This window comes from Diorhabda carinulata, chromosome 6, assembly GCF_026250575.1.
Source record: "Diorhabda carinulata isolate Delta chromosome 6, icDioCari1.1, whole genome shotgun sequence".
NCBI lineage: Eukaryota > Metazoa > Arthropoda > Insecta > Coleoptera > Chrysomelidae > Diorhabda > Diorhabda carinulata.
The window spans coordinates 26,685,952-26,712,862 of NC_079465.1; the positions used below are offsets into that span (position 1 = coordinate 26,685,952).

General features: G+C 31.6%; 2 protein-coding genes across 3 annotated transcripts in view; one reads left to right on the top strand and one right to left on the bottom strand.

Moving 5' to 3' along the window:
* Positions 1-16,511, top strand: part of LOC130895161 (dynein axonemal heavy chain 6) — a 75,119-nt gene extending 58,608 nt beyond the window's left edge. The window contains exons 46-61 of one of the 2 annotated variants that reach the window (XM_057802334.1): positions 1,012-1,180; positions 2,244-2,424; positions 2,489-2,668; positions 4,928-5,159; positions 7,213-7,361; positions 7,448-7,635; positions 8,273-8,474; positions 8,538-8,778; positions 8,872-9,072; positions 10,895-11,136; positions 12,792-12,962; positions 13,398-13,577; positions 13,647-13,739; positions 13,854-14,054; positions 15,043-15,160; positions 16,192-16,511. In XM_057802334.1, the coding sequence (XP_057658317.1) occupies positions 1,012-1,180; positions 2,244-2,424; positions 2,489-2,668; positions 4,928-5,159; positions 7,213-7,361; positions 7,448-7,635; positions 8,273-8,474; positions 8,538-8,778; positions 8,872-9,072; positions 10,895-11,136; positions 12,792-12,962; positions 13,398-13,577; positions 13,647-13,739; positions 13,854-14,054; positions 15,043-15,160; positions 16,192-16,421 (2,978 nt within the window). In that variant the 3' untranslated portion in view covers positions 16,422-16,511. Of the gene's footprint in view, positions 1-1,007; positions 1,181-2,243; positions 2,425-2,488; positions 2,669-4,927; positions 5,160-7,212; positions 7,362-7,447; positions 7,636-8,272; positions 8,475-8,537; positions 8,779-8,871; positions 9,073-10,894; positions 11,137-12,791; positions 12,963-13,397; positions 13,578-13,646; positions 13,740-13,853; positions 14,055-15,042; positions 15,161-16,191 lie in introns of both variants that reach the window. The other variant, XM_057802333.1, reaches the window with a different exon arrangement.
* Positions 16,451-26,911, bottom strand: LOC130895162 (WASH complex subunit 5). Its single transcript, XM_057802335.1, has 14 exons — positions 26,701-26,911; positions 26,544-26,646; positions 26,296-26,487; positions 24,955-25,166; positions 24,073-24,901; positions 23,353-23,596; positions 22,956-23,300; positions 21,451-21,671; positions 21,171-21,397; positions 20,655-20,827; positions 20,285-20,558; positions 19,079-19,284; positions 18,344-18,497; positions 16,451-18,009 (listed from the first exon to the last, which is right to left on the bottom strand). The coding sequence occupies exons 1-14, from the start codon at positions 26,823-26,825 to the stop codon at positions 17,850-17,852; spliced, it is 3,465 nt and encodes a 1,154-aa protein (XP_057658318.1). The 5' UTR covers positions 26,826-26,911; the 3' UTR covers positions 16,451-17,849.

A 26,911-nucleotide genomic window follows, 5' to 3' on the forward strand; every position in this document is an offset into this window, starting at 1 on the left:
CAGAAAAATACTCGCCGGTAAAAAATTCAACTCAAATGAAGAAGCAATTGTTGAAACTGAAGCTTATTTTGAGGCAAAAGACAAATCCTTCTACTAGCACGGCATCGAGAAGTTAGAGAAGCTTTGGAATGATTGCATCGCTCATGAAGGTGATGACATTGATGAATATAATCGATTTTTGGCAAAGAAATGTGTTTGATGACAAGAAATGACCGCTCCTCATTCTCGTGCAGGGAGATCTTAGAGAGATAACGACAGACTAATGTAAATTAGAAACTTTCTCTCCAAATAGGGGGTTGAGGAATGCAAAAATAATACTGATAAGGCCTTCTATACACACTGTTTTGAAACTTGAAACACTACCGATGTTATTCAATGGAACATATCTGATAGCGCTCTAGTTAGTAACGTTGGTGATTAGTTTCGAATGAGTAGCTCGGTGTGTAGAAGGCCTAAGTTTGAAAAAAGGTCTACTTTTCGTACAAAAACGAGTATATTATTTCTTTTTCAATAATCACTTTCGTAACAATCATACTAACTTACAAAGAAACCAATAATCATTTTTTTTCCTCTTTGATAATATAGCAGTTATAGAAATAAATATACAGGGTGTTTCGCATAAGAACTGACACAGAGCTGATGTTATAGGGGAGCCCTAAATATGTCGATTGAGGCCATTTACCTCTATACCAAATTGCAGGAGTTATAGGGCCTCAAAGTTTAGCCAAAAATTTCGAAAACAGAGATAAATAAATCAACTGACAGATAAAAACATTGTGTGAAATTTTCAGGTTAGGTCACCCCTAATTAAACCTCAGAATGGGTCGATCGTCTTTTACTTACTATTAATTAAAGAACTTAACAGTCTCAAACAGTGTATTTTTAAGTTAAAGGGTTGCGAATATCGCCCCCAATCGTCATATTTTGGGCTCCCTTGTCCGCTACATCGATTCATATATTTTTGGTATTATTCCTCATGATTCGATTGGAATTGTATCAATTTTCAGGGAGGCAGAACTTTGATTCGTTTAGGAGAAAGCGATGTAGAATATAGCGATAATTTCAGATTTTATATTACCACAAAATTAGCGAATCCTCATTACCTACCGGAAATTTGTATCCAAGTCACAATTGTTAACTTCACAGTAACATTGTCAGGCTTGGAAGATCAGTTATTGGCGTAAGTACAATCATCGATATTATAAATTAGAATTTTCGATTATGAAATTAGCAATTACTTGTTTATACAACTTTATATTATCAACATCGCATGATAGATGGTATTCCAACTTTTGAACATCTAGGATTTTTGGAAATATTGTCAAGTATAACCTAAAATTAAAAATTTTAACAACACTTGAGCTTAGAGAGAAAAGTCGTCGACCAGACTCTGTTTTACCCTTAGATACTACCATGACAGATGTTTCGCCGAGCTGTCAAATATAATATCAGCTAAAGCAGTATTTGCAAGACCTACTCGACAGACAGTTCGCCTGAAGACGCCAAGAACGCCTTTCTTTGGAGAAGTGGAAACCTGTAGAATCAGCCATCAAGGCACGTCTACAACCAAGATCAATATCCACAGGACAGGCACCACTCGAACTACTAGAGTGTAATAGGGGTTGTGCTTGCTTTTTACAAAAAAAAAATAAGCTTAGAACAAGTTCAAAGTTATATATCTCGAGGTGATTATCAAAGACGACGGTGACGAGGGAGGAAATCTAGAAGCAGGGATGAGAAACGGAAGTAAACAATCGGGAACACTGAATTCGATAACAAGTTCCGAAAAAATCTAAAGAAATCCCAACAGTATGCAACGGAGGGGAAACGCCGATTCTTAACAAAGCAGAAAAAGAGACGTTAGATATACGAGAAATAAAAAATACTCAAGAGGATACTGGACAGTGAAAAGTAGGGAGAAAAGCACGAAATTTAGTTGGAGAAGCAGAACTAAGCAAAACACCAAAATCCAAAAGAATAGAGGTCACATAAAGAGAATACCAGATTTTAGAGCAACAAAAAAATGGTACAAAGAGGTGATGGAAGACGTAAGAGAGAGAAGAATCCAGGACTGGAAAACGAAAGGAAAAAATAGGAAAGAGTGGAAAGGATTCACTTCCAAGATATGTAAATACCACAGTATCTATATATAATTAACAATTTCAATAATTTTATACAGATAGAATGAAAACTATCGATTGTTTTCTAGTCGTTTGTTCTGTATTTTGCCAATTATTTTGTAGAGATGTCGTTAGATTGGAACGACCAGACTTGGAACACCAAAGAACCGAATTGATTATCAGAATAAATTCCGATAAAGCTCAATTGAAAAGCATAGAAGATAAGATCCTCTATTTATTATATCATTCCGAGGGTAACATTTTAGATGACGAAGAACTAATAGAAACTCTAAACGAGAGTAAGGTATTAATAATAAATATTTATATCAAAAATGTGTATCGAGGTTTTATATATTTTTTGGTATTAGGAAACATCTGCCATTATAGAAGCTCGATTAATTGAAACCGAAGCTACCGAAGAAAAAATATCTGTAGCTAGGGAAAAATATCGCATAGTTGCGATTAGAGGATCGGTATTGTATTTTGTTGTTGCTGATTTAGCTGACATAGATCCTATGTACCAATATTCTTTGAAATACTTTAACCAAGTAAGTATTTTCGATTATAATCATGAAGTTCAGTGTCTCCTTCATCATTTGAGATATCAATTTGAAACTTTGAGGAACTATAGCCTTTATTAGTCTTCACATTACAAAATTATCCACAATTTTATATGTTCTGCTTGGTATTTAAAAAAGTTATAACCAATTTTCCATAAAAATCGTAACAAGTTCAATACCCTGTATAATGTAAGTGAAATTCAAGAATGGAGATCTGATTTGGCCTAAGCTTTCGAATAGCAAAAATTCTGGAAAATCATTAATTTCGTTGATATGAACGATGGAAAAATTCTGTGACAAAAGGAAATGGATCAATGTTTTCCTGGCAGCGAACAGGAGCTAAAATACTACGGTGTGCAAAGAATCCTTGACAAAAAAATGCACCCTTACCACATTTACAGTAATTGTTAGTTAATTATGAAAAATATAAACGATGGAAAACTTCTGTGACAGGAGGAAATGGAATCAATGTTTTGCTGGCAGCGAACAGGAGCTGAGGTACTGCGAAAGTTGATTTTGAAAAAAAAATAGCATTTGGTAGGTGGACTTTACAAAAAGTTAATAAACAGAAAGACTTTTTTGGACTATTTTCTATTTGAAGATGAAGTCACGTTTAATAAAAATGATCGTGTTAACAGAATCTGATATAAATTCGATTACATATCACAATTTTTAATTATTTTCATCTATCTTTAATTATCAGTATTTTTATAATACTTCTAGTCAGAAGCGAAGCTATCCACTCATTTTTCTGGATAACTCTGTCTTTCATGGTCTGTTCAATCACTTCCTTCCAGGTCCTTGAGAGTCTTCTTCTATTCTGCGGTTGATACATCAATACTTCTTCTTCGACAACCTTTTCTGCTCCATCCTAATCCCATCTTTGTACCAGAACAGTTACTTGTTCTGTATTTTCTCTGAAGTCGTGTATACTCGACCTGTTCTTCGAAAGCTTTGCAAAGAATGAACGCGAACATGACGCTGATTCGCTAGTAAACATAACCTTAAAAGTGCATGTATTTAAAGAAATTTGAACAGTTATCAACGATTTTGCATTATTTATGAAATGAAACATATACAAAGCGTCTTTTTACACGGCGTTAGTGAATGAAACCCCTCAATTTGAATAGAAATATTTTATTATTGAGCAGATACTCAACGGAACATTCAATAATCAAACCTGATTGTCGGTTAGATCAGGAAGTTAATCACAAGTTTGGTCATGGGAAAATAATTCCCTATATTCTGTCAAATTTCAGTTTTCTTGGATCTTTTCGACTGTTTGTTATATAAATACTCATAAGCACGTATAAATTCTATCAGCCTTTCACTCAGATAAGTCATTTTTCAAGGTTTCTGCTCTCTAAACCTTCATAAATGTTAAGTATAGTTCAATTTGTTGAAAAAATGTGATAACGTACACAATGCTCGCGATTGTACGCGCTCTTGATGTCGAAGTTTGTTTCAGGTTAGCTTTGATATTATTATTTAAATAAAACACGATTAGTTTGAGAACACGTTTTACTTCGATCTGCTATATGTTCTAACCTAACTATCTAAGGCTCCCGCTTCCCAACTGTCACTTTCCAGACGACCATAGAACATTCAAGCTAGTACATGGCACTGTGAAGTGTCATATACGTAACAAAGTTAACCTACTTTCTACGCACTGATCGTCACTGAACGTCAAAAACATAACCTCACTTTTCTAAGGTATTTTGTAGTTGCCGAAACCTTGAATATCGTCTTATCTGGGTGATAGGAATGTATATTTCTTCCTGATCTAATGGTTTAGGTCCAAAAGTTGATCATATAAACCCCGATTCATTCTTCTATGTTTTAATTCGTATGAATCTATTTAAGTAACTGTACAAACTTCTATTCAAATTGAGGGGTCTGACCCACCGACTCCGTGTCAAATGACGCTTTATATTTATATTTCCCTATACATTTCATACAGTAAAGTAAAAATATATCAAAAACTTTGATCACTGTTGAAATTTCTTTATATACTGCACTTTTAAGGTTATGTTTACTAGCGAACCAGCGTCATGTTCGCGTTCGCGTTCATTCTGTGCACCGCTTAACCTCGACGTCAAAGCGCGATTATTGTGTCAGTTATCACAGTTTCTCAACAAGTTTGACATTTATGAACATCTAGAGCTCGCCCAGCCAATTAGGTTATCAAAAAATTACTTCGAAATGAAAAACTTGATCGGAGCTTAGTTGATTCGTGTTCTATTCTAGGTATTCAATAATGTGATAGAAGTAAGTGAAAAAAATGAAATATTGGAACAGAGATTGGCGATTCTATTGAGAGAAATAACAAAAGCAGTGTACACTATCATATCTCGAGGTCTATTCGAAAGACATAAACTTGTTTACAGTTTCATGTTATGCGTTGCTGTACTGCAACAAAATGGAATAGTATCGGATGCTCAGTGGAATTTCTTGTTGAGAGGACCTGTAGGAACTAAAAGTAAAATAACATCAAAATATTTCATTTGCCCCGAAACGGAACACCACCGATTGGCGCTTCAAATTTTTACCGCGCACACTTGTACTCGAAATAATTTTTGGCAACTCGCAAGGAAAGGGAATGGGAACAAATTTTTCCTAACCTAACCTAACAACCAGATCTGTATCCTATATCCTGGTGATTCAAATTCAAAGGTTATTTGTTAATTAATGTTGGCAATATCTGTGAGAATAAACCTACAACAATTTCAAAAACTGCGCAGTTATTTGAACTTGTATAATATTTAGTTTTCTTCTAATCATTTCCTAAAGGTTCGGTGTTCTTATATGAGCTAACTCAGTTGAAGCATCAGATATGTCTTTTAATGATAAATCTGTCTGCACTTCTTGGGTACATCCACATGAACATTTTCTGTACTTGTTCTTTGAGTTTCACCATCTTCTAGTGAAACTTAAATAAGATTATTGACAATTTAGAACTTGACACTTAATTTCTGGAACCGTTGGGGATATTCATACTGAACACACTGTTTACACCAACACTCACAACTACACTGTCTGACGCGCGTTTCGATAACCAAGTTATTGTCTTCAGAAACTGAAAGTAAACTGTTCTTCAGTCTCTGAAGACGATAACTTGGTCGTCGAAACGCGCGTCAGACAGTGTAGTTGTGCGTGTTGGTGTAGTGGTGATGTAAACAGTGTATTACTTAATAATGAGTATGGCCTCTTGCCCCAATAACATCTCTCATACGATTAGGCGTAGATCTAATCAAGTTAGTTGTTATTTCTTTAGATATGTTAAGCCATTCTTCTTCTACTGCATCAATAAGCTCTGAAATCGAGTTTCTGGTGAGAAGTCTAGCTCGAACTCTTCCTTTTTAGCTCATCCCATAAATGTTCTATCGGATTTAGGTCGGGTCTGTAAGCTGGCAACTCCATGAACTGAAAACCGACTTCTGCAATGTAATCTTGCACGATTCTGGCAGTGTACGGCTTTGCATTGTCTTTCATAAAGGTAAATTCGTCTCCAATGTAGTCGATGCGTTAAACCTCTTCTTCCGTGGACACGGTCCTTTCGTGCTCTTATAGAAATTGCACCTCGGATCATGCAGAAACCGCCTCCATAAGCTCTCCGATTTTCAAAGCAACAATCAGCAAACTGTTCTCTTGGGTCTTCGGTACACTCTCCTTCTTTAATCTGTACCAAGGAGGCATATTCTGGTCTCATCTGGGAATAGAACAGATCCCCATTGTTTCAACGTCCAATTCATATGATCCTGTGCGAAACGCAGGTGTTTTTACCGATAAGCTGGAGTGAGTTTTGGACCAATCGCATCTGTTTTAGGGCTCAGGTCTTCGTCTTTACTGTCCACTGACTAATAGTCACTCTTCGCACCTCACGGGGCTGTCGTTGCAATTGAACTGTGAGAATCCAGTCTGCTCGTAACTCTGACACACTCTTCGAACCACTGTGCGGGTGATAGACCTTTTATATATGTCTCTTCTGTTTTAAAATTAGTTTTTTTATATAATTTTCGAAAGATGGTTAAAAATTTTGACGTTCCGACACTTTCAGTCTTTATCAAAATAGTCGTAGCGTCAAAATTTTTAACTATCTTTCGAAAATTATCAAAAAAAATCATTTTTCAACAGAAGAGACCTAAAATCATGACGATTTAAAAACAAATATATAAAGCTTATAGTGTAGAAGATTCTACGGATGCAAATATATATTTTTCGTGGGTTCCACACTATAAAGAAAATGATTAAAAAAATGTTTTACGCACTTCCCTTGCGAGACGCCAAAAATCCTTTTAGATAAAACTTTGAAGTCCATCGGTGGTTTCCCTTTAATTTATTTATTTTTGTGATATATGTGATACAAAGTTATTTCTTTTGATATAAAAATATTATTTAGAATTAATATGATGATAACAATAATTACAAAGTGATATTTTTGATTAGGAAATATATTTTCATTGTGAAAATGAAACGAAAGGGGTAAAAGGAATGTCGGGGAGTTTGTTTTTGATTGGACGTTCATTTTTTAGCTACGTTACCGAAAAAACCGGATTATCCAATAATAACTGATACTATATGGACAGCGGCTAATTATTTGTCATACACTTACAAACATTTTGAGGGTTTACAAAATGAACTTTTGAAAATCATCACAGTTCAAATAGGAGATTATCGATTGGTAAGTTTTAATTATCACATTTCTATTGTCCCACTAAATTATTTCGAATGTGAAGTATTATTTTTAAGGATTTTCTTTCTATATAGGACATCCAATTAATAAGTAATTCAAAACCGAGCCAAATCAATTGGAATGATCGTCTTGATGATTTCGACAAATTGATGCTCATAAAATCATTAGCAGAAGAAAAACTTATTTTCGCTATAACGGAATACGTGAAAACTAAACTGGGAAAAGTGTTTATAGAAAGTCCTCAAGTTTCCTTACCAGTTTTGTGAGTATAGATTACCAAAAATTTCAGTTGAGCTAGAAACAGAAATTGAATATATTTCAGATATTTTTTCTTATAATTAACTGCATTGGTAGTTTGAAAAATTGTTGTAAACATAACCTAATAACCTTTTGATTTATCCAAATTTTCACTAATCGCATATTTATGACTTGATTTCAATTTAAACAGAACCGCATTTAATGAAATTTTTATTGGAAATTAGAGCAAAGTCGTGTCAATTATTTATTTGAGATTTACACATGAAAAAATCGAATTTCATTATATTTTAAGCATTATTTATTCATACTTCAAATATATTCATTGTATCTATTAACAAAAGTTTCAATAAAACACAAAATATTTCTATTAAATCAATTTTATTAGTGACACGTTGTTTCCCTAAACTCCTAGCTACTTTCAAAGTCCGGCAACATCGTTTTAATACTATATACTAATTGAGAAGGTTAATTTTTGTCGCAAATTTCATCAAATGCTACACATATGGAGCAGGTGATGGAGTATTAATGCCATTTGGCGAGGAAATTCATCTTTTTTGTAGCGATTCGTTCTGTTGCTAAGCATTGAGCTCTCAAGTTGATCTGGAAACTAGTTTGGCTGATTTGTCAAAAAATTGTTACAGATATCAAGATACCAGTAACTCCGTACCCCTCATTTTCATTCTCAGCACCGGTTCTGATCCGTTCGGCGCTTTCCAAAGATTCGCCGCCGAAATGGAATACGGTAACAGAATCAAATCGATTTCTTTGGGTCAAGGACAAGGTCCAGTTGCCGAAAGACTAATCCAAGATGCTGTCGAAACAGGAGATTGGGTGTTTTTACAAGTAAATACCTTCATTTTTCCAATACGAATTCACTGTTTTACTTTTTGACGAATTTCCTTTCAGAATTGTCATTTAGCGACATCGTGGATGTTATCGATGGAAAAAATTGTCCTGACCATAGCTAGAGATTCCAATAAGGTCCATAAACAATTTAGATTGTATATGAGTTCGATGCCGTCTAAAACGTTTCCGGTGTCGGTGTTACAGAATTCGGTTAAAGTTACAAACGAACCGCCGAAAGGTCTAAGGGCCAATATCAAAAGATCCTTTTCGGAAATGGATAAAGCATTCTTTGAAGATCATCGTAAGTTTTCGGTATTTTCCAAAAATTCCTAAATTAATAGTAGATAGAAACATCTGGCAACGACGCTTTCGAGCTACATCAAGATTTTTTTAGCGTTGGAACACAAATGGAAGGCGATGCTGTTCGGCTTGTGTACGTTCCATGCAGTAGTTCAAGAAAGGAAGAAATTCGGTCCTTTGGGATGGAATATAATTTATGAATTCAACGACAGCGACAGAGATTTTGCATTCAATACTTTAAAGATGTTTTGTGCTGAGGGATTCATACCCTGGGATGCGTTGGAGTATCTCACAGGTAAAAATAAATTACCTAATTACCTGGTAATAAGATCCTCACCGTCTTTGAAGCAAAATCAAATCTTGGAAGTTTCCTCCTTGACAATTACCATTCTTCTATTGATCTGTAGTATTTCCTCTGTCCAATCTGGTTCGTTTTATTTATGAATTGAATGAATTCCCAAAGCGATTGAGTGGTTCCAAGTTTGATCAAATCGTCTCCTATATCCACGGATCTGACGTCAGATCATTGACAACTTTGTAAAACTCAAGACTCGGTTTTGATTCTAAGATTATGCTCCATTAGTACCGCTGTGTTGTCTGTGCAGTGTCTGTACGCTAATTCGATTGTTATCCTTATAGCAATAAACTGGGTATCTTCACAAAAGCGTATCTTCTACCCCCTTTTTATATTTTTATATTCCCGTTCTTTCCAACTCGACTTTTTTTGGATCTATCCGTGCAATGGAGTTCACTATTTGAAGGCAGGTTGATCTAATTTTAATCCAACTCCCCCGAGTTGGGTATCTCGATATTGCAATATCTCTGAAGTAGGTGGATCCTTTGGTTCCTGTCATTCATAGTGTTATCCTGCGTATGAAAAAGTAGACAATCAATATGTGTACGTCAGTCAGTAGGTTAAATATTGATTATTAGAAATTTTGTAAATTACAATATTCGAGCACTTTATTTGAATATTAGAATGTTCAGGACACTTTTTTGCATATTAGAATATGCAAGACACTTTTTGCATAACAGAATGTTCAGGACACTTTTGCATAATACAATGTTTCAGCCTCTTCTTTGCATAATAGAATGTTCGATGCACTTTTTTGCATATTAAAATGTTCAGGACACTTTTTTGCATAATGAAATGTTCAAGACACTTTTTTGCATATTAGAATGTTCGAGGAACTTTTTTGCATATTAAAATGTTCAAGACACTTTGCATAATAGAATGTTCAGGACACTTTTTTGCATAATAAAATATTCAAGACACTTTTTTTGCATATTAAAATGTTCAGGGCACTTTATTGCATATTAAAAAGTTGGAGATATTTTTTTGCATATTAAAATATTCGAGACACTTTTTTACATATTAAAACGTTCAGGACACTTCGCATAATAGAATGTTCAGGACACTTTTTGTATATTATAATGTTCGAGACACTTTTTTGCATATTAGAATGTTCGAGGAACTTTTCTGCATATTACAATGTTCGAGACACTTTTTTGCATATTAGAATGTTCGAGGAACTTTTTTGAATATTAGAATATTCAAGACACTTTTGGCATAACAGCATGTTCAGGTTTTTTTGCATAATAAAATGTTCAAGGCACTTTTCTGCATAATATAATATTACAGACACTTTTCTGCATATTACAATGTTCGAGACAATTTTTTGCATATTAGAATGTTCGAGGAACTTTTTTGAATATTAGAATATTCAAGACACTTTTGGCATAACAGCATGTTCAGGTTTTTTTGCATAATAAAATGTTCAAGACACTTTTCTGCATAATATAATATTACAGACACTTTTCTGCATATTACAATGTTCGAGACACTTTTTGCATATTAGAATGTTCGAGGAACTTTTTTGCATATTAGAATGTTCAAGACAAGAGTCAAGTTAATTAGAACGTTTGATACACCTTTTTTTGAAAGGAAATGGAATTTTTCCTCATTTGTATCAATAATTTAGTGTTGTTTTTTCTTTTTAATTTCTTCACTGTGTTAATTTATTACAGTATTTAACACACAAAAACACTATCAGCTGTTTTCGAACAAAAACAGTGTTGCCAACTCAAAGATGTTAAAAAAATAACTTCTTCTTTAGGTGAAATTACCTACGGTGGAAGAGTAACCGATTATTGGGATCTGCGATGTCTGAAAACCATTTTGAAAATATTTTTCTCTCCGCAAATTCTGAGGAACGATTACGTTTATTCTTCTTCTGGCACTTATTATTGTCCTGTATATAAGAATATTGAAGATTACCGTATATTTGTTGATAAATTACCAATAATAGAAGAGCCAGAGATTTTTGGTATGCATGAGAATGCGAATATCGCTTATCAGGTACGTACTAAGGAGTAAAATTATTTCTATTGAAAAAATGTGAAATATATCTACCGTTTTGATTAAATTTTCCTTAAGTACCAAACATAAAGTTCTTTAAAATTATGTACCACTCAATTCCCCATTAAAAATAAGTGTGATTTGGCTTTCTAATTTTTTTTACTTTTCTATAGAAACTCAAATATAGAAGAAGGTACGTTTTCAAACTAACACCCTGTATTTCACTATTCTTTATGAAGTTTGGGGGCGGTTCACTTTTCTTGACGGTTTTCCATGAAGTGTCCTTGACAATATTGTCTCATATACCAATTTCAATGGAATGTCTCCTTTTTTTTACAGCAAAAACTGACCAATAATTTGGTGATTTCCATAAAAAAATAATTAATTTTCTCTAAAAAGTTTATTTGACAAGTTTTTCTTCTCATTTTCAAAGAAATATCTACTATCTTTTCAACCTAAAATTCATCGAAAACTTTTTACTTCTTATGTTGATATTCTGTTTATACCAATTTCAATGAAATGTCTGCTTTCTTTTACAGTAAAAACTGACTGAAAATTGAGTAATTTACCACTAAAAATAACCAACTTTCTGTTAAAGATTTTCTTTTTAAGTTTGTTTTTCTCATTTTCATACTCTGCTTGTACCAATTTAAAATGAAATATATTCTTTCTTTTACAGCAAAAACTAACCAATAATTTGATGATATTCTGATTGTAACAATTTCAACGGAATGTCTCATTTCTTCTAGATCAAAAACTGACCAATAATTTGGTGATTTTCATAAAAAAATAATTAATTTTCTTGACAATTTTTTCTTCTCATTTTCATACTCTGCTTGTATTAATTCCAAAGAAATATCTACTATATTTTCTAGATATACCTAATTCATTTAAAACTACACAATGTCCTATGAAGTTTCCTTGACAATTTTATTTATATGTTTATATTCTGTTTGTACCAATTTCAATGGAATGTCTCATTGAAATTTTCATCAAAAGTATTTAACTTTCTTTTGAAGTTTTTCTTCTCATTTTTATACTCAGCTTGTAATAGTAATTTCAATGAACTACTTACTTTCTTTTTTAACAAAATTTCACTAAAAGCTTGACAATTTTCCATGAAGTTTTCTTGACGGGATTTTCTTCTGATATTCATATTCTATTTGACCAATTTCATTGGAATGTCTAGTTTCTTTTACACCAAAAAATACTGACATAAAACTTGTTAATTTTCATAAGAAAATAATAAATTTCCTTTAAAAAGTTTTTTACTCCGCTTGAACCAATTTCAAAGAATTGGTGATCTACTTTCATTTCTAGTAAAAATTCACTTAAAAATCGACAATTTTCCATAACAAGATTTTCTGATTAAAATTTTGGTAATTTCGACAAAAAAAATATTAAGCTTTCCATTAAAGATTTCTTTAACAAGTTTTTCTTCTTATTTTCATACTCTGATTGTACCAATTTCAATGATTTTCTTCAAAACTTCTTTGACAAGATTTTCTTCTAATATCATGGTAGTGCTTTCTTTTTTTCTTTAGGGGTTTTTAGGATTTTGGTCCCTCTTTGACCCATTTTTAACACTGTCTTTCGTCATCAATTCCCCTACAACTCTATTAGACATCAAAATATATTTTTGAATTCTTTTACAGATTAAAGAAACGAATGCCGTTATCCGCACCATAGTAGATTGCCAACCGCGAGCAAGCGGAAGTGCCGAAGGTAGATCTAGTGACGATATCGTGTACGAATTAGCAGAAGGAATTTTAAATTCAGTTATACCGAAAATACCGACAGATGACGTCAATGTACACATGTATAAGGTACATTTTCAATTAATTTTAAAAATGATTAACACTTTGCTTTCAGTACTTTTTACTAGTTATTTAATATACAATCCTCATCACTAATTATTATTTTCCATACAGTTCTATCATTTGTACTTGGTATGTTTTATTCATCCTCATCTACATCTTTTAACCATTTTGACATTGGCGTTCTTCTTCTACCTACTGAAGGGTACTGTGACGTACATTCTTCATTAAACACCTCTTTTGTTGGTCCCATTATTTATTAATTCTACTTTCAGTAGATATTTTCCATTATTCTTTTTCATATTAAGAGATCCACTACTTGCTCCTCGTATTCTTCCGTCTAGTTTTTTTTTATATAGTTTTTCCAAATTCTATTTTATTCGTCTTTTTGTTATGGTGGCTATTACCATTAGTTTCCGATATGCTGCATATATCTCTTTTCAGAGAGATAAAAAAGGAAGAATTTCTTCGCTAACGACAGTTCTAACCCAAGAAATTGATAGATACGACAAATTATTAAGATTGATACATAGTTCGATGAAACAATTACAAAAAGCCATTAAAGGTTTGGTCGTTATGTCGGACGCTTTAGAAGAAATTTTTACTGCTTTCATGAACAATCAGGTAAATAGATTTTCTACGGAAACGGTGACCGCCTCAATACTCTATAATTTTCTTTAAAATTATTTTTAGGTACCCGGAATGTGGAGCAAAAACGCCTACAATTCCCTCAAGAGTTTAGGAAGTTGGATTAGGGATTTAATCCTGAGACTGGACTTTATTAGTGTAAGAATTATTTTGTATACCAAGAAAAATTGGAAATGCAGACACCTTGTATAATAATATCACTCTTTCGAATAATAATTTGATGAAGTGAAGTGGATGTAATTTAATTTTCAGATTTGGGTACGTTATGGACCGCCTACGTCTTATTGGATATCTGGGTTTTATTTTCCGCAAGGTTTTCTCACCGGTACATTACAAACATTTGCTAGGAAATATAATTTACCCATCGATGAATTGAAATATGATTTTCATTTGTACAATAACGTTCTAGATCAAGAAGATATATATGGAGTTCATGTTGCCCAAGAAAAAGAGGTATTTTGATAGTATTTTTTGTATACTTGAAATTTGGCAATTTTCCATTAAGTTTTCCCTACAAGATTTCCTTGTAATGTTTATATTTTGCTTGTACCAGTTTCAATTAAATGTCTACTTTCTTTTGTGACAAAAACTTGATAATTTCCACAACAAAATATTAAATTTTCTATGAAAAGTTTTCTTGACAAGTTTTGATTTTATTTTCATATTGTGCTTCTATCAATTTTAAAGAAATTTTTATACCAAAAACTGAATCAAAACTTGATAATTCTTACAAAAAAATATTACACTTTCTATGGGAGGTTTTCTTGACAAGTTTTGTTTTCATTTTAATATTGTGCTTCTATCAATTTTGAAAAAAATTCTACTTTATTGTCTAGTAAAAATACACTATAAACTTGGCAATTTCCCATAAAATTGTCTTGACTCGATTTGCTTCTGATGTTTATATTCATATATATGTAACAATTTCAATTTTACTAAATTGACTAAAAATATTAAACTTTCATCAGAGAATTTCCTTGAAAAGTTTCTCTTTTCATTTCCAAACTCTGCTAGTAATAATTTCAATGGAATATGTACTTTCTTTTTTGGCAAAAATTTACTTGATTTGGAAATTTTTCATGAAGTTTCCTTATAAGATTTTCATCTAATATTCATATCCAGCTTGTGTCAGTTTCAACAAAACATTTTCACAAAAACTAACTAAACTTTTTTTTGTCGAGTTTTTCTTCTAATTGTTATACACTACTTGTACCAATTGTCTACTTTCTTTTCCAGTAAAATACATTGATACATGACAATTTTCACAAAAAGTTAAGAACTATCCAAGAATAAGCAAAACCGATAAAAAACGAATTTTTTAATATCTCATAGTATTATATCCGTTATAAAATTTGTTTCCAAAATGTGCCCAAAACATGATACCGTTTGTTGTTATTAATTTTTTAAGCTTTTTTGTACAAATTTTTAATATTTATTTCAGGTATATACAGCATATAAATTATATGAACATCCGATAGATGGTGTTATTATTCATGGTCTTTTTATCGATGCAGGCAGATGGGATTTTAAAACTGAGGAATTAGTTGATGCTAAACCCGGTAGGTAGAAAATAAAAAATAAATAAATAATACTGGATTTTAGATCATTTTATAGAGGTTATTTGAATTTCAACGATTTTTTATGGTTCAGGCAAAAAAAATGACTACTTTAGATTCGAATACAGCTTAAAAAGGTTGCTAGTAACGTCTTGTTGCTTTTATTATGAGAAAAGATTCTATTTTACAATTCTCCATAATGTTCAAGTAATTTATTGTAATAATCCATTTTAAATCACGTTTCATGGATAAAATTAAGTTAAATTTCCACTTTATCACACCAATTACAACACTACCAACACTTTAAAACAAATACTTCACTTACTTTGATCGTTATTCGCCTGTCCTCAATAATCAATTAATTGCTAGTATGGAACCTCGTAGAAGCTTCTGTCCAGATACTGTTAACTTATTCCAAAAATATCTACAACATATTCATTGCTACCTAACAATAGATTTAGCCACGTTCCATCTTTTTAAGTTTCAACCGCATCAAATTATGATTGATGGCGTCAGACTTATGTAGAGATAAGGAGAAATATGTTATATGTTGCAAAGTTGTAAATTTTGTCGTTTTTCCTTAATAGCTTTGTTATTTTCAATTCTACGAAAAAAAGTCGGAAAAGCAAATTTTTAGAGAATTAAATTTCATACAAAAAACAATATAACAATTTTTTGCACGGTTGGTAGTTTTATCATTTTGCAAAAACGATTCCGCTCTTTTTTTCAAGATAGCGGATTTTCTCCAATGTTAGCATCCCCACAAACTCGGTTTTAAGTTTCCCATACCGTACTCTATGCATAAAAAAACAAAAATTGCAGATAAATTCTAGGTTAGAGCATATTTTTGTGTAACTTATCAATGGACTATTCCTCTCGAAAAGAGATTCAGTTCTATTTATAAATCTGAAAAAAGGAGAGCTGATAGAGGAAATCTGTTTCCATATTTTGATTCAATACTCGAAATGTAAAAAAAATTTTGTAGGCCTGTGTAGTCGATCTCATAATTCACTTAACCGTTATCCAATTTTCAGGTGAAATAAATCCTCCTTTACCATTAATGTGGTTGAAACCTACCAGAAAAATGCCCCCTGACGATCCCAGATACGTAGCCCCCTTGTATAAGACTTCAATTCGTGCTGGAGTCCTTTCGACGACAGGACATAGTACCAATTTTGTCATAGCTGTCTTATTACCGACTAAACAAAATCAAGCGTATTGGATATTGAAAGGCACGGCACTACTAACTCAAATCACCGATTGAACATCTCTGCTGGGATAAAAAAAAACTAATTTTATGGGTTTTAATTAGTATTATATTTGTTATTGTTTTTTATTAAATATGAAAATATAACTGATTTGTTTATTTATATACATAACAATAAGAGTAGTCCTAGAAAACTGTCTGGATATTTTTATACTTTATCCAGAATGCGAAAAGTTTGTATAAAAAATTTGGTAATTCTTTGATACAGGTTACACCCCTCCGATGACCTTGACCTTGGAAAAACCTAACCTATTTCCATTTTTGCTTTTCCGGCGTGGGTCACATCTTGAGTTGATACTTAGCAACCCTCCATCACCCTGACCACCCTTTGGTCCTATTTCTATCAATTTAACCTCCTGCCATAATTATTTCTATCAGTATCAACGAAGGTCCATATTCATGCTTTGTGCGCGAATCATGCTAATGTCAATATGAACATGGATACTTTTTTACATATTTGTTTTGATATGCCCTTTTTGGATACAAACTGTGTCTTAATTGAGTTGAATAATCTTCCACTTGCTCCGGTTCTTTCATTCATGTCTTGTTCCAATCTTCCATCTTGTGTGACATGTTCTATATTTAATTCTTCTACTTTCGTCTTATGTATATTCTTCTTACGGCTTATTACCATCATATAATCTTGTGTTTGTTTATTTCCATATTCATTATGATATTGTATATTCGTAAGTTGGAGTTCAAAGTTTTCTCATCTTTATCATGTCATCTGCATCTAGTATCTTCTTTTGCTTGTGGTAATAGAAGAACAAGCAGTTCATGCAACTATATGGTTTTCCCATACATTTAATAAAACTTCGATTGGTAATAATATAATATTGATAATCAAATAACAAAATATATATACAATTATATACGAGGTGTGATGAAAAAATACAGTAAATGAATTTTTAAAGCAGCAATTATTAGTAGTCTCAACTCTCCATGTTTAAGTTTTAATCGGTTCTGGCTCAGTGATATCGTCGTGAAACAAGGACCTTAAACGACGCATTAGTTTTGTTTCAAGTTAATAATGATGAAGAATATTAAAATTTCTTCATACTTTTGGAAATGAGTAAGGCACAAAAAAAGAAAAGAGACAAACTTGTTCGTTCGACAAACAGTGGACACAATTTTGAAAACGATTTGTGAAAAAATAATATTAAAAACGGACGAATGGGTTTCTGTTCCATGGTTCCACGCCGTAAGTCGCTTGTGACTAAAGAGTTTTTAATCAATGTCTCTCTACATCCACCTTACCTACCAGATTTAGAAATATTCACAGTTGGGATTTTTCAAAATTTTATGTTTCACATTTTTTATTTTGTTTTTAATTGAATAATTCACCATATTTTTTAACGACGCCTTATATATAGAAATAAATATTATCTAGATCAATTGTATATGAGTATACAGTATGACACGATTTCAGTATACCGAGCCAGGACACAAAGTTTGTTGTACGTGAAGTATTTCCGATGGTAAAAATTCCCTGTAATATATCCTCGTTTCTTCGGAATAATTCGTATAAATTTCCATGAATTTAAGGGCTACGTTGACTTCCATTAGAAGTTCTGTATTTTTCGAACTAAAAAAAATTTCATTAAAATATTTATGGTAAAAAAAGTCATTTTTGAAATGAAAGGGAATGAGATACTATAATAATAGAAAATAACTTAAACACAAGAAAAAAGGAAAAAATATTGTAACGTTTTTTTTTTTTATAAAAATGAGTCGTCCTTTGCAACGGCTCTCGTCCTCGTCCTCATCTGCTACCGGACCTCATCACAACGGTTCTTTGAGGGGATACCATCACAGTATAAAGGAGAATATTTTAACTGTCAAATTTTGGGTTGTTATAGTTAGAAGTTGGATTTTTTGGAAAATTCAAAATTGCGTTGAATAATGATAATAACAATTACCTGCTATTGCATTTTGTAAGTTGCAAAATATAATTGCTTATGTATTTTATAAATTCGCGATTTACATTCGTATGAAATTGTTTTAAGACCGTATGCACACCGGTTGAAAAACTTATACCATCAATTTGATCTTGACTCTTTCTACTCATGTTTCCTAAAAAATAATTGGTTATTAGCACTTTAATTATTACTAATCAAACGATCAAAAGTCTCCCAAAACCTTAAAAATATACAGGGTGTATCCAATCTTAAGGACTGATGTCAATACAATAATTTCATAAATTTACACTAATATCCTTACCAGGATAGTTAGTAACGGGAAATTTTATTATTTTCATTAGCTTTGAACCATCAGATAAATTAACAATTTTGCACCCTTCTTAAGAACCATTAATAAAAATATGAACTATTGTACATAAACATTCCCTCTTTACATTCCTATTTGAAGAAATTTCCTAGAAAATGTTAGTGACAAAAGTGAAAAGCAAGATAAAATATTTCATCAAGATATTGAAGATGGAAAAAGATGCCAAGGGCGCTGAGATACAAAAATGATAACCGATTACTGTTGGGCATTTACAATATCTCTTCCTTCCTTTGACTGAATATGAAAGAAAAGAAATACAAACAAAGTTTGCTCCATTTGCCAGTTACAGCTGTATCTGAGATCCTTCCTGTTCTGAATGGTTATGATAAACTGTGTAAGAAAAATCGTGTGCTTTTGATAGCACCTACCTGTAATTTGTGGTAAAAACAGCTTCGGTAAATGACATATGACAAATACGAAAATGGTTATCGCATGATTTCGGTCGTTATTTGACGTTGTATATATTTTGTTGAATGGTTGATTTAAACCAGCATAATCGAAGTAGATTGAAAATGATTTTAATAAATTTTCACTTGGTTGATACTTATCGGTTTCCATATCAATAAGGAGAGCCCTAAAATAAATTTCGCATTAGTTCCTGACAACAAATAATATACGAAGAAATGATTATTTGAATTTATTTTATTGGAAATACGAAAATGCGTTGAAGAAATTTTTAAATAATAAAAAAATTTAATCAGAAAAAAATGGATTATATCGATCTTGTTGCTTGTCGCAAAGAACCATACAAAGGACTACTGCTTTTATTTAATTTGTCGAGTAATCTATTCTTTGTTATTGTTTTTATTGAATATTTTTACTTTGATAGATGTGTTTTAAACTCTATTGTTCTTGCTTTCACTGTACTGTTTCTGAACTGCTACTTTTTTTAACTGTTTCTGTTCCTATGTTGTTTCTTATTAGTTTTTTTTTACTTTGATTGGGCTGTTCCCGTTTTATTGAGTTATTCTGCTATATTTGTACTTTTCTTGCTTTTTTGAACTGTTCCATTTTTGTTTGATCAACCTTTCCTCTTTTATTTGGATTATTCTTGTTCTTTCGAACTGTCCTTTTATTATTCAGTCTTTTTCTGCATCTTTGAACTGTTTTATTTGTATATACTTGCTCATATTGGACTATCCTATTAACTGTTTGTATTCAACTACAACGGTCCTGCTTTGATTGGATTGTTCCTGTTTTATTGAACCCATCCAATCTATTAAGAGTGTTCCTACGTTTTTTAACTGTTAAAAAGTTTCTGTTTATGTTTATGTTGCCGTTTCTGGTTTTGTTTCCTGTTCCGCTCTGTTACCGCTCTGCTCTGATAGAGACTGTTCGTACTTTTATTAAGCTGATCACTTGAGATGTTTTGGACTATATCTTGTCTAGAACTGTTTTATCTAGCTGGATTCTAATTACAGACATTCCTGTCAGATATTCAAATTTTTAATTGCTAAAAACTATAAGAATTGTTGTTCAATTGCTAACCTAAAAAATTTTGAAACAAAAAAAAACGAAAATTTTGAAATCTATGTAAAAAACAAGTTTGCTTGAAAAAATATGACAATACTCACTTATTTATAGCCCTAAGAGATGATTCCAAAGTTTTCGCATTAAATTTACAAGAAGTGTTCAAATAAAAAGCAACTAAATTTCTCAATAACTGCAACTGTCCAACTAAAAGGATATTTTCCAAAAATTCAGTCCATATTTTAGTACAACGATTGATGTAGGTCTGATAAACTTTCAGAGGATTTGAAAATTCTTCGTTTCGCTCCATTTCTTTTTGTATCGAAGGGATTATATTAATCCAAGAAACGTTTTGAACGTTTTTATTTTCTAAATAACCTACAATAAATAATTCGTCAAATCATTTTACTTAACATGATACTTTTGTTAACGGAAAATTTACCGGAAACAAGAAAAAAATTAAGAAATTCTTACTTATAACTTTTTGTAATCCATTAACTATCATGAACGAGAAAAGTCTATCCAAACCTACTAAACCAGTTATCTCTATAGCAGACGCTATAGATGCTATAGTTTGTTTGTTAATAAGGTCCTTGCGGGTCTTACTGTCGTACCATGTAACAGTGGTATCCAAATAAACAGAATTCCTAAAAGAAAATATATAATTTCAACTATTTAGTGAACTACCCTGTATAATATATAATTTAATCGCAATCAGATTAGCAAATCGTATGAGTTCAATGGCAAACATTTTAGAAAGATTATTTAAATGAATTATACTATTTAAATAATATTCGGAAGTCATCCTTATGTGTCTGAAGATGATAACTAGTTTATCGAAACGCGCGTCAGTGTAATTAAGTTGACATTAATTGACATTAAATGAACGTGATATGGATGCAAGATACCGTTTCTAATCTGGTCTATATATAAATTGATGATAATAAATGTACAGAAAATAACAAATTTATATATGAAATGTTAAATTACTTTGGATCGGATAACCTTATGACTTCTCTAGCTAATCTACCAATAAAATTGACACTCTGATCTATAGGAGGATATATCGGTATGGGTACATATCTGCTTTGATATAAACTTTGCCACGGATGAATTTTACGTCTCAAGAAACCGTTACATTCTTGTTCGACGTTATAATTAATTATTCTAGTAACTTCTTCTTGCCAAATTTTCAAACCGTTCACGTTTATGTAATCCTAAAACAAATCTAGTATCAAAACTTTGAGAAGATATTTGAGATTTATCTTACTTGAATGTACTCAAAAGATCTTTTGAAACCGTCCATGATACTAACCAACGTTGTTAATTTTTGTGAGAGTTCGTCATATTTTGATTTTGGACTGAATATTAGATGGTTGTGTAGAGCTTTAGATATGTGTAGGACTAGTTCTTTTCTTATACCGTCTTCGAGTAACTGCTTCGGATCTAAACATATAACTCCAACCAAAGTGCTTTTCATCATTCTCATACCTAAAATAAAAATGGAAATAAAACTAAAAAATAAACTTTCTAAAAGAAAAAGTTGCACTTAAATGCACATATGCTAAATTAAATTTAGAGGTACTTAATTGAGCTAGTGCATTAAAGCAGTTTCTACAAATTTAGATTGTCAACTGCATATTTTTTCAGATCTATTATTATCTTCAGAGTCTGGACTATATCTTCCAACTAATCAGTTTGGAGACTGAATCTTTCATGTACTTCTTTACCATGTACTTCTTTACCACTAGCATTCTTCATTCTATAGCCTTATTGCCCTTATAAAATCTGTCAACTTAGAAACTGAATCTTTTATGTAGTTTTTTATCAGTAACTTCACTCATTCTGCAGTCCTACCATTCTTATAGAGTCTGTCAGCTAGAAACTAAATATTTCATGTAGTTTTTCACCTCTTTCCCAAACGTTTTTCTTCTTATAAAATCTACAGCTTTGAAACTGAATCTTTTATGTAGATTTTTGCCAGTAACTTCCTCATTCTGCAGTCTTATCCTTTACCACACTATTGCCCTCTTTTAGCCCCACGATTATCTTCCAATAGTCTAGACTATGCTATTGGTTAGGCATCAATCTATGCATTACAGATCTGGTATTACTTTGTAGGAAAATACGTAGTCTTCAATTACAGCATTGGGGTATGTCTGCAAAATTGGGTAACAAATATACCAATTGGAATGACTTTCAAGTTCATTTGTACAGCTTGTTGAAGCTTCCAGTTACTTTAAAAGTTGAAGAAAACATTGATAATATAGTTGAAAATCTTATAGAATCAATCCAGACACCAACTTATGGCTCATCACAAATTAAAGGTGAAATTACCACAACCAACATTCTATGGAGGATAATTAAACAAAAACTTACGGACAAACGGAAAACAAAGTTGAATCAAGCATTTTTAGAACTGAAAACCCTACTCAATAAAAATAAAATACAGAACTACCTCAGGGACTTAACTGCAACAGAAGCAATTGATTATGTCAAAGAAAAAACTGAATAGACAGTAGCTAACAAACCCTCCAATGCGCATTCCTGACGATCAATAGGCAAAAAGCAACAAAGATGAAGCCAATGTGTTTGCTAAGCACTTGGAACAAGTTAAAACAAATCTTTAAGTCCAACCTATCAGAGAAGAGCTTCAACGTTGAAGCCGAGGTTAAATATTTTCTGGAATCTGCATATCAACTAGAACTTTCCTTAGAAAAATTACAAAAATCAATATTAAATATCAAAATTCAAATTTTATAGAATATTATTTACCTTGACTGAAGACTGATATTGAATTTGTTAGTTCAGCAAATTCGAACCTCTCATCTAACTGAGTATAATCTTTGATTTTATCCTTATCGACTCTCGTAGGTAATTCCTTTAAAACTGTTGTTTGCATTTCGATGATTCTAGCTAATTTTTCGAACATCATACTTGGAATTATATGCAAAACTTTCCTAACGTATATCTCGAGTTCTTTACTATAATATTGCGAAACTGATATCAAATCTTCGCTGTGGGCTTGATTTATTCGAAGTAAAGGTATTTCCAATGCCGAGGATAATTTAAGAAAAACCGCTCGTAATTTTATTACTAATGTAGGTTCTTTTTTTATACCTAAAAATCAAACTTGATAATTTTATGATATATCATATTATTATTAACTTACCTAACTGCATTATTTTTGTATAATAATCGATAAGCTCCCAAGCGTAACTAATATCACCAATAATTTGTAAATTTATAAGAATATCTTCTTTTATACTCATAGTTCTCAACATTTGATCCAAATATTTTCTAGTTTCTGTAAGGAATTGTATAATTTGCATGTTACTGTCCAATTGGTGGAATTCTTGTACTTCTTCTAAAGCTTGGATCAATTGTACAATTTTTCTAGAAGAACTACTCTCCTCCTTCATACAAAAGAAATTAAATAAATATGATTAACGGTATTAAAAATTATTACAAAAAGCGACAAAGTAATTTTAGTTTTGTAGTAACTTTTTTTTAACAAAGAATAGTTTCTAATCGATTATATATCTTCCATTCTTATCAATGATCTTTTGCCATCTTTATCATTTATTATTTATTATAAGATTTTGCAGATAATTCTGAACTAATTTTTTTTAATAAGTCCTATTTCAATATTTCATATACAAAAATTTTGTGAAACTAAATTTTTCAAAACAAATTCATATTTTTAATAAGTCCTATTTCAACAACGTATTAATTTTAAATAATTTAATTGATATTTCTAGTATATAAACCACGAGGGGGTTCACAAAGTTTTAGGTAATTGACCATATTTCCATTGCACTGAATAACTTTATAAATGAAATCTCTATGGAAAATTGTTAAAAAAATTCTTAGCAAATTGAAAAAAGGTTACCTGGGATAAAGACTGTACTTGTTTCGAAATTTCCACAAACCAAATTTTTAAATTTTCATTCTTCTGTATCCTAGTTAAAGGTTTTACTCCACCAAACACTTCCGAAAGTTCCAGTAATCGTGCATTAGTTTCCATCTTAAGTTCATTCCACTGATCTTGCTTATTCGTCATCAATTGTTTATATAATTCCCTAACAACTAATTCTAATTGTGCTGTATTCAATAACAATTTGAATAACAATTCCGGATCGCATTTCGATTCTGTTACAACCAATTCTCGTAGTTGCTTTGATTTTTTTAATTTATCATTTTGACCTGGTTTCAAGACTGTATGAAGCATCAACCAACGAACCGTCACGTTACAGTCCCTTAACGTCGTTATTATATTGTTTATATCTTTTAGTAGATTCTCGTCTGTAATGTTACCTTCTTTTAACAACAAATCGGTCGTTTTTAAAAGATTTGGAACATTTGTACCATGAGAAATAGCATAACTCTTCACATTTACAACTTCCAAAGTATTATTTAGAGCTGATTTAGCAGCTTTAAACGCATCCCAGGTTTCGATTAAATTAACAACCAACCCCATATATAAAGAGATAGTCCAATTATCTGGAAAATATTTATCAACTATTTCTCTCATAATTGCAGTTTGGGAATGTAGAATATCAGTTGAAAAAAATAAACAAATATAGAGCATGGAGGCTTGATTAGCCAGTGCAGTGCTTCTATGTTTCGGAAGAGGATAAACGGACACCTGCCCATAGATATCATCAGATCTTAAGCGACCTATCACATAATCTACATAAGTGGAATTTATTTTAATTCGGCTAAAAGAAAACAACATTATTTTCATTGACATATTTGAGAAAATATATCTTACTTGAAATAGTCTTCTGGGTATGTGAGAGGTTTTTTTGTAAGGGAATATCCAGTATCACGTAATAGCTTACAAACTTCATCTATACAACTTCTTGTATCCTGTCTTTGTGGAGCGTATCTATAATAAGAAACTAACAAACGTTCTCTTACTGTGCCATCTATAAATGCATCAACTATTATCAACATTAATCCGTAGAGATATAGAGCTTCACACTAAAAAAGTTTAATGAAAAATAAGTGAAAAAATCGTCGCACTTTTGGCGCGAGTGACTATAGCGCATTTTTTACAGTTAACAATCAGTAAATATTAACAAAAACCTCAGGTTTTAATGAAAAATAAAACAAGAAAAATACTAACAATTTCATTTTATTAATAATTTTATCCTCATTATTTCTAAGTTGGAATTTCTAGAACCATTGGTGATATTCATACTGAATACACTGTTTATACTACCATACTCTCTGACTCGTGTTTCCATAACCAAGTTATCATCTTCAGAGACTGAAGGTGAACTGCATAATCTCAAATTTTATAACCTATGTTGCAATTTTTTCTTGCTTTCTTTCTTCTATTAATCCCAGTTCTTGCAGATAGTTCAAGATGTGGGGTGACTCTACCTGCCTAAGATCTTCATCTTCCATTTCATACGCATAATCTCTCTGAATATAGCTAAGAGTATTCAGGTGTCCATTGAGGCTGCAATACCACAACAAGACCTCTGTTAATATTAGTAGATTATTCTTACAAGTTGATACATTAAATAGATCTTCTTTGGTAAAAGTTTTCCAGGTGTATCTTTGCCTTGCCCAACTTTTGTAGTTTATTACTGTTACTGGTTTTTCCTCTATCTAACTTCTTTTCTAGTATATTCTCTATTGTCCTTTAACCAATTCCACAAATGGTTTTAGTTCTTATGAAGGGTTTATCTACCATTCTTTAGTAAAATGGCTATTTCATTTCCCTACATTTCAATGTGTCCTGAAATCCATTGCAGGGTAACTTCATTCTTCTTACCAAGCTTGTTCAACTTGTCCAGGTTTTCCTAGACCAGCTTGGTTCTTATGGAATTGGAGCTTTAATGGCTACTTAGATATCAGACAAGAGGACAATCTCCTGTTTGTAATAATTCCTGTCCAAATTTGGAACCGTACAAATTTTACAATTGCTTAAAAGATACTTGGTGTACTACTTAAACTTTTAAAGTATTTAGTTCTGGGCCTGTTCATTCCTATTCTAGGTCTGTCCGCTGTTTAAAAGTCTAAATTTGCAAATAATTTTTTTGATGATTTCAAAATGGCTAAATGAATGGTATTTTTAATATACTAGAAAATATATACGTACCATCACTTGTTTGCCTTCAATATCAGTAAAAACATTTTCCAATGTTTGATGGATATATATTCCTTCATTGAGTTCTTCAACAAAATGATTCAAGTCTGTAACATAAGCATGGATGCTTTCAAATACCAAATAAAATCTCTTTATAATTTCTATATGGTTATCACGGAATACTTCATCGAGGTCTCTAAGAGCCTGAAATTAATGGGATTTAGTAGGTAATTAAATTTCTTGTATATTAAGAAACAAACTTCATTATTTTCAATCCTTTCTTCGTGAATTTCAGATATTTTAAAATAACTGAAATCTAATATTATATCACAGTATTTTTGGGCATCTTGTTTTGTATCCAGCCTAGAAATTTATTAATAAATAGCATATTTTTAAGTTATTGTTCAAAAATCTTACCTGTAAACTTTTGGAATGTAATCTTTAAGTCTAAGTAATTCTGCTACGATCGCATTACCTCTAGAAACTAAATTTAAAATGAACTGACCACATGAATTATTCTCTGCTAGAAAATCAGACATCATTTCACATTTAATTATTTTATTACTTGCTTATAAAATAAATAAACACAAAACAAACGTGAAGTTGTTTCCACTAAATGTCATGATTC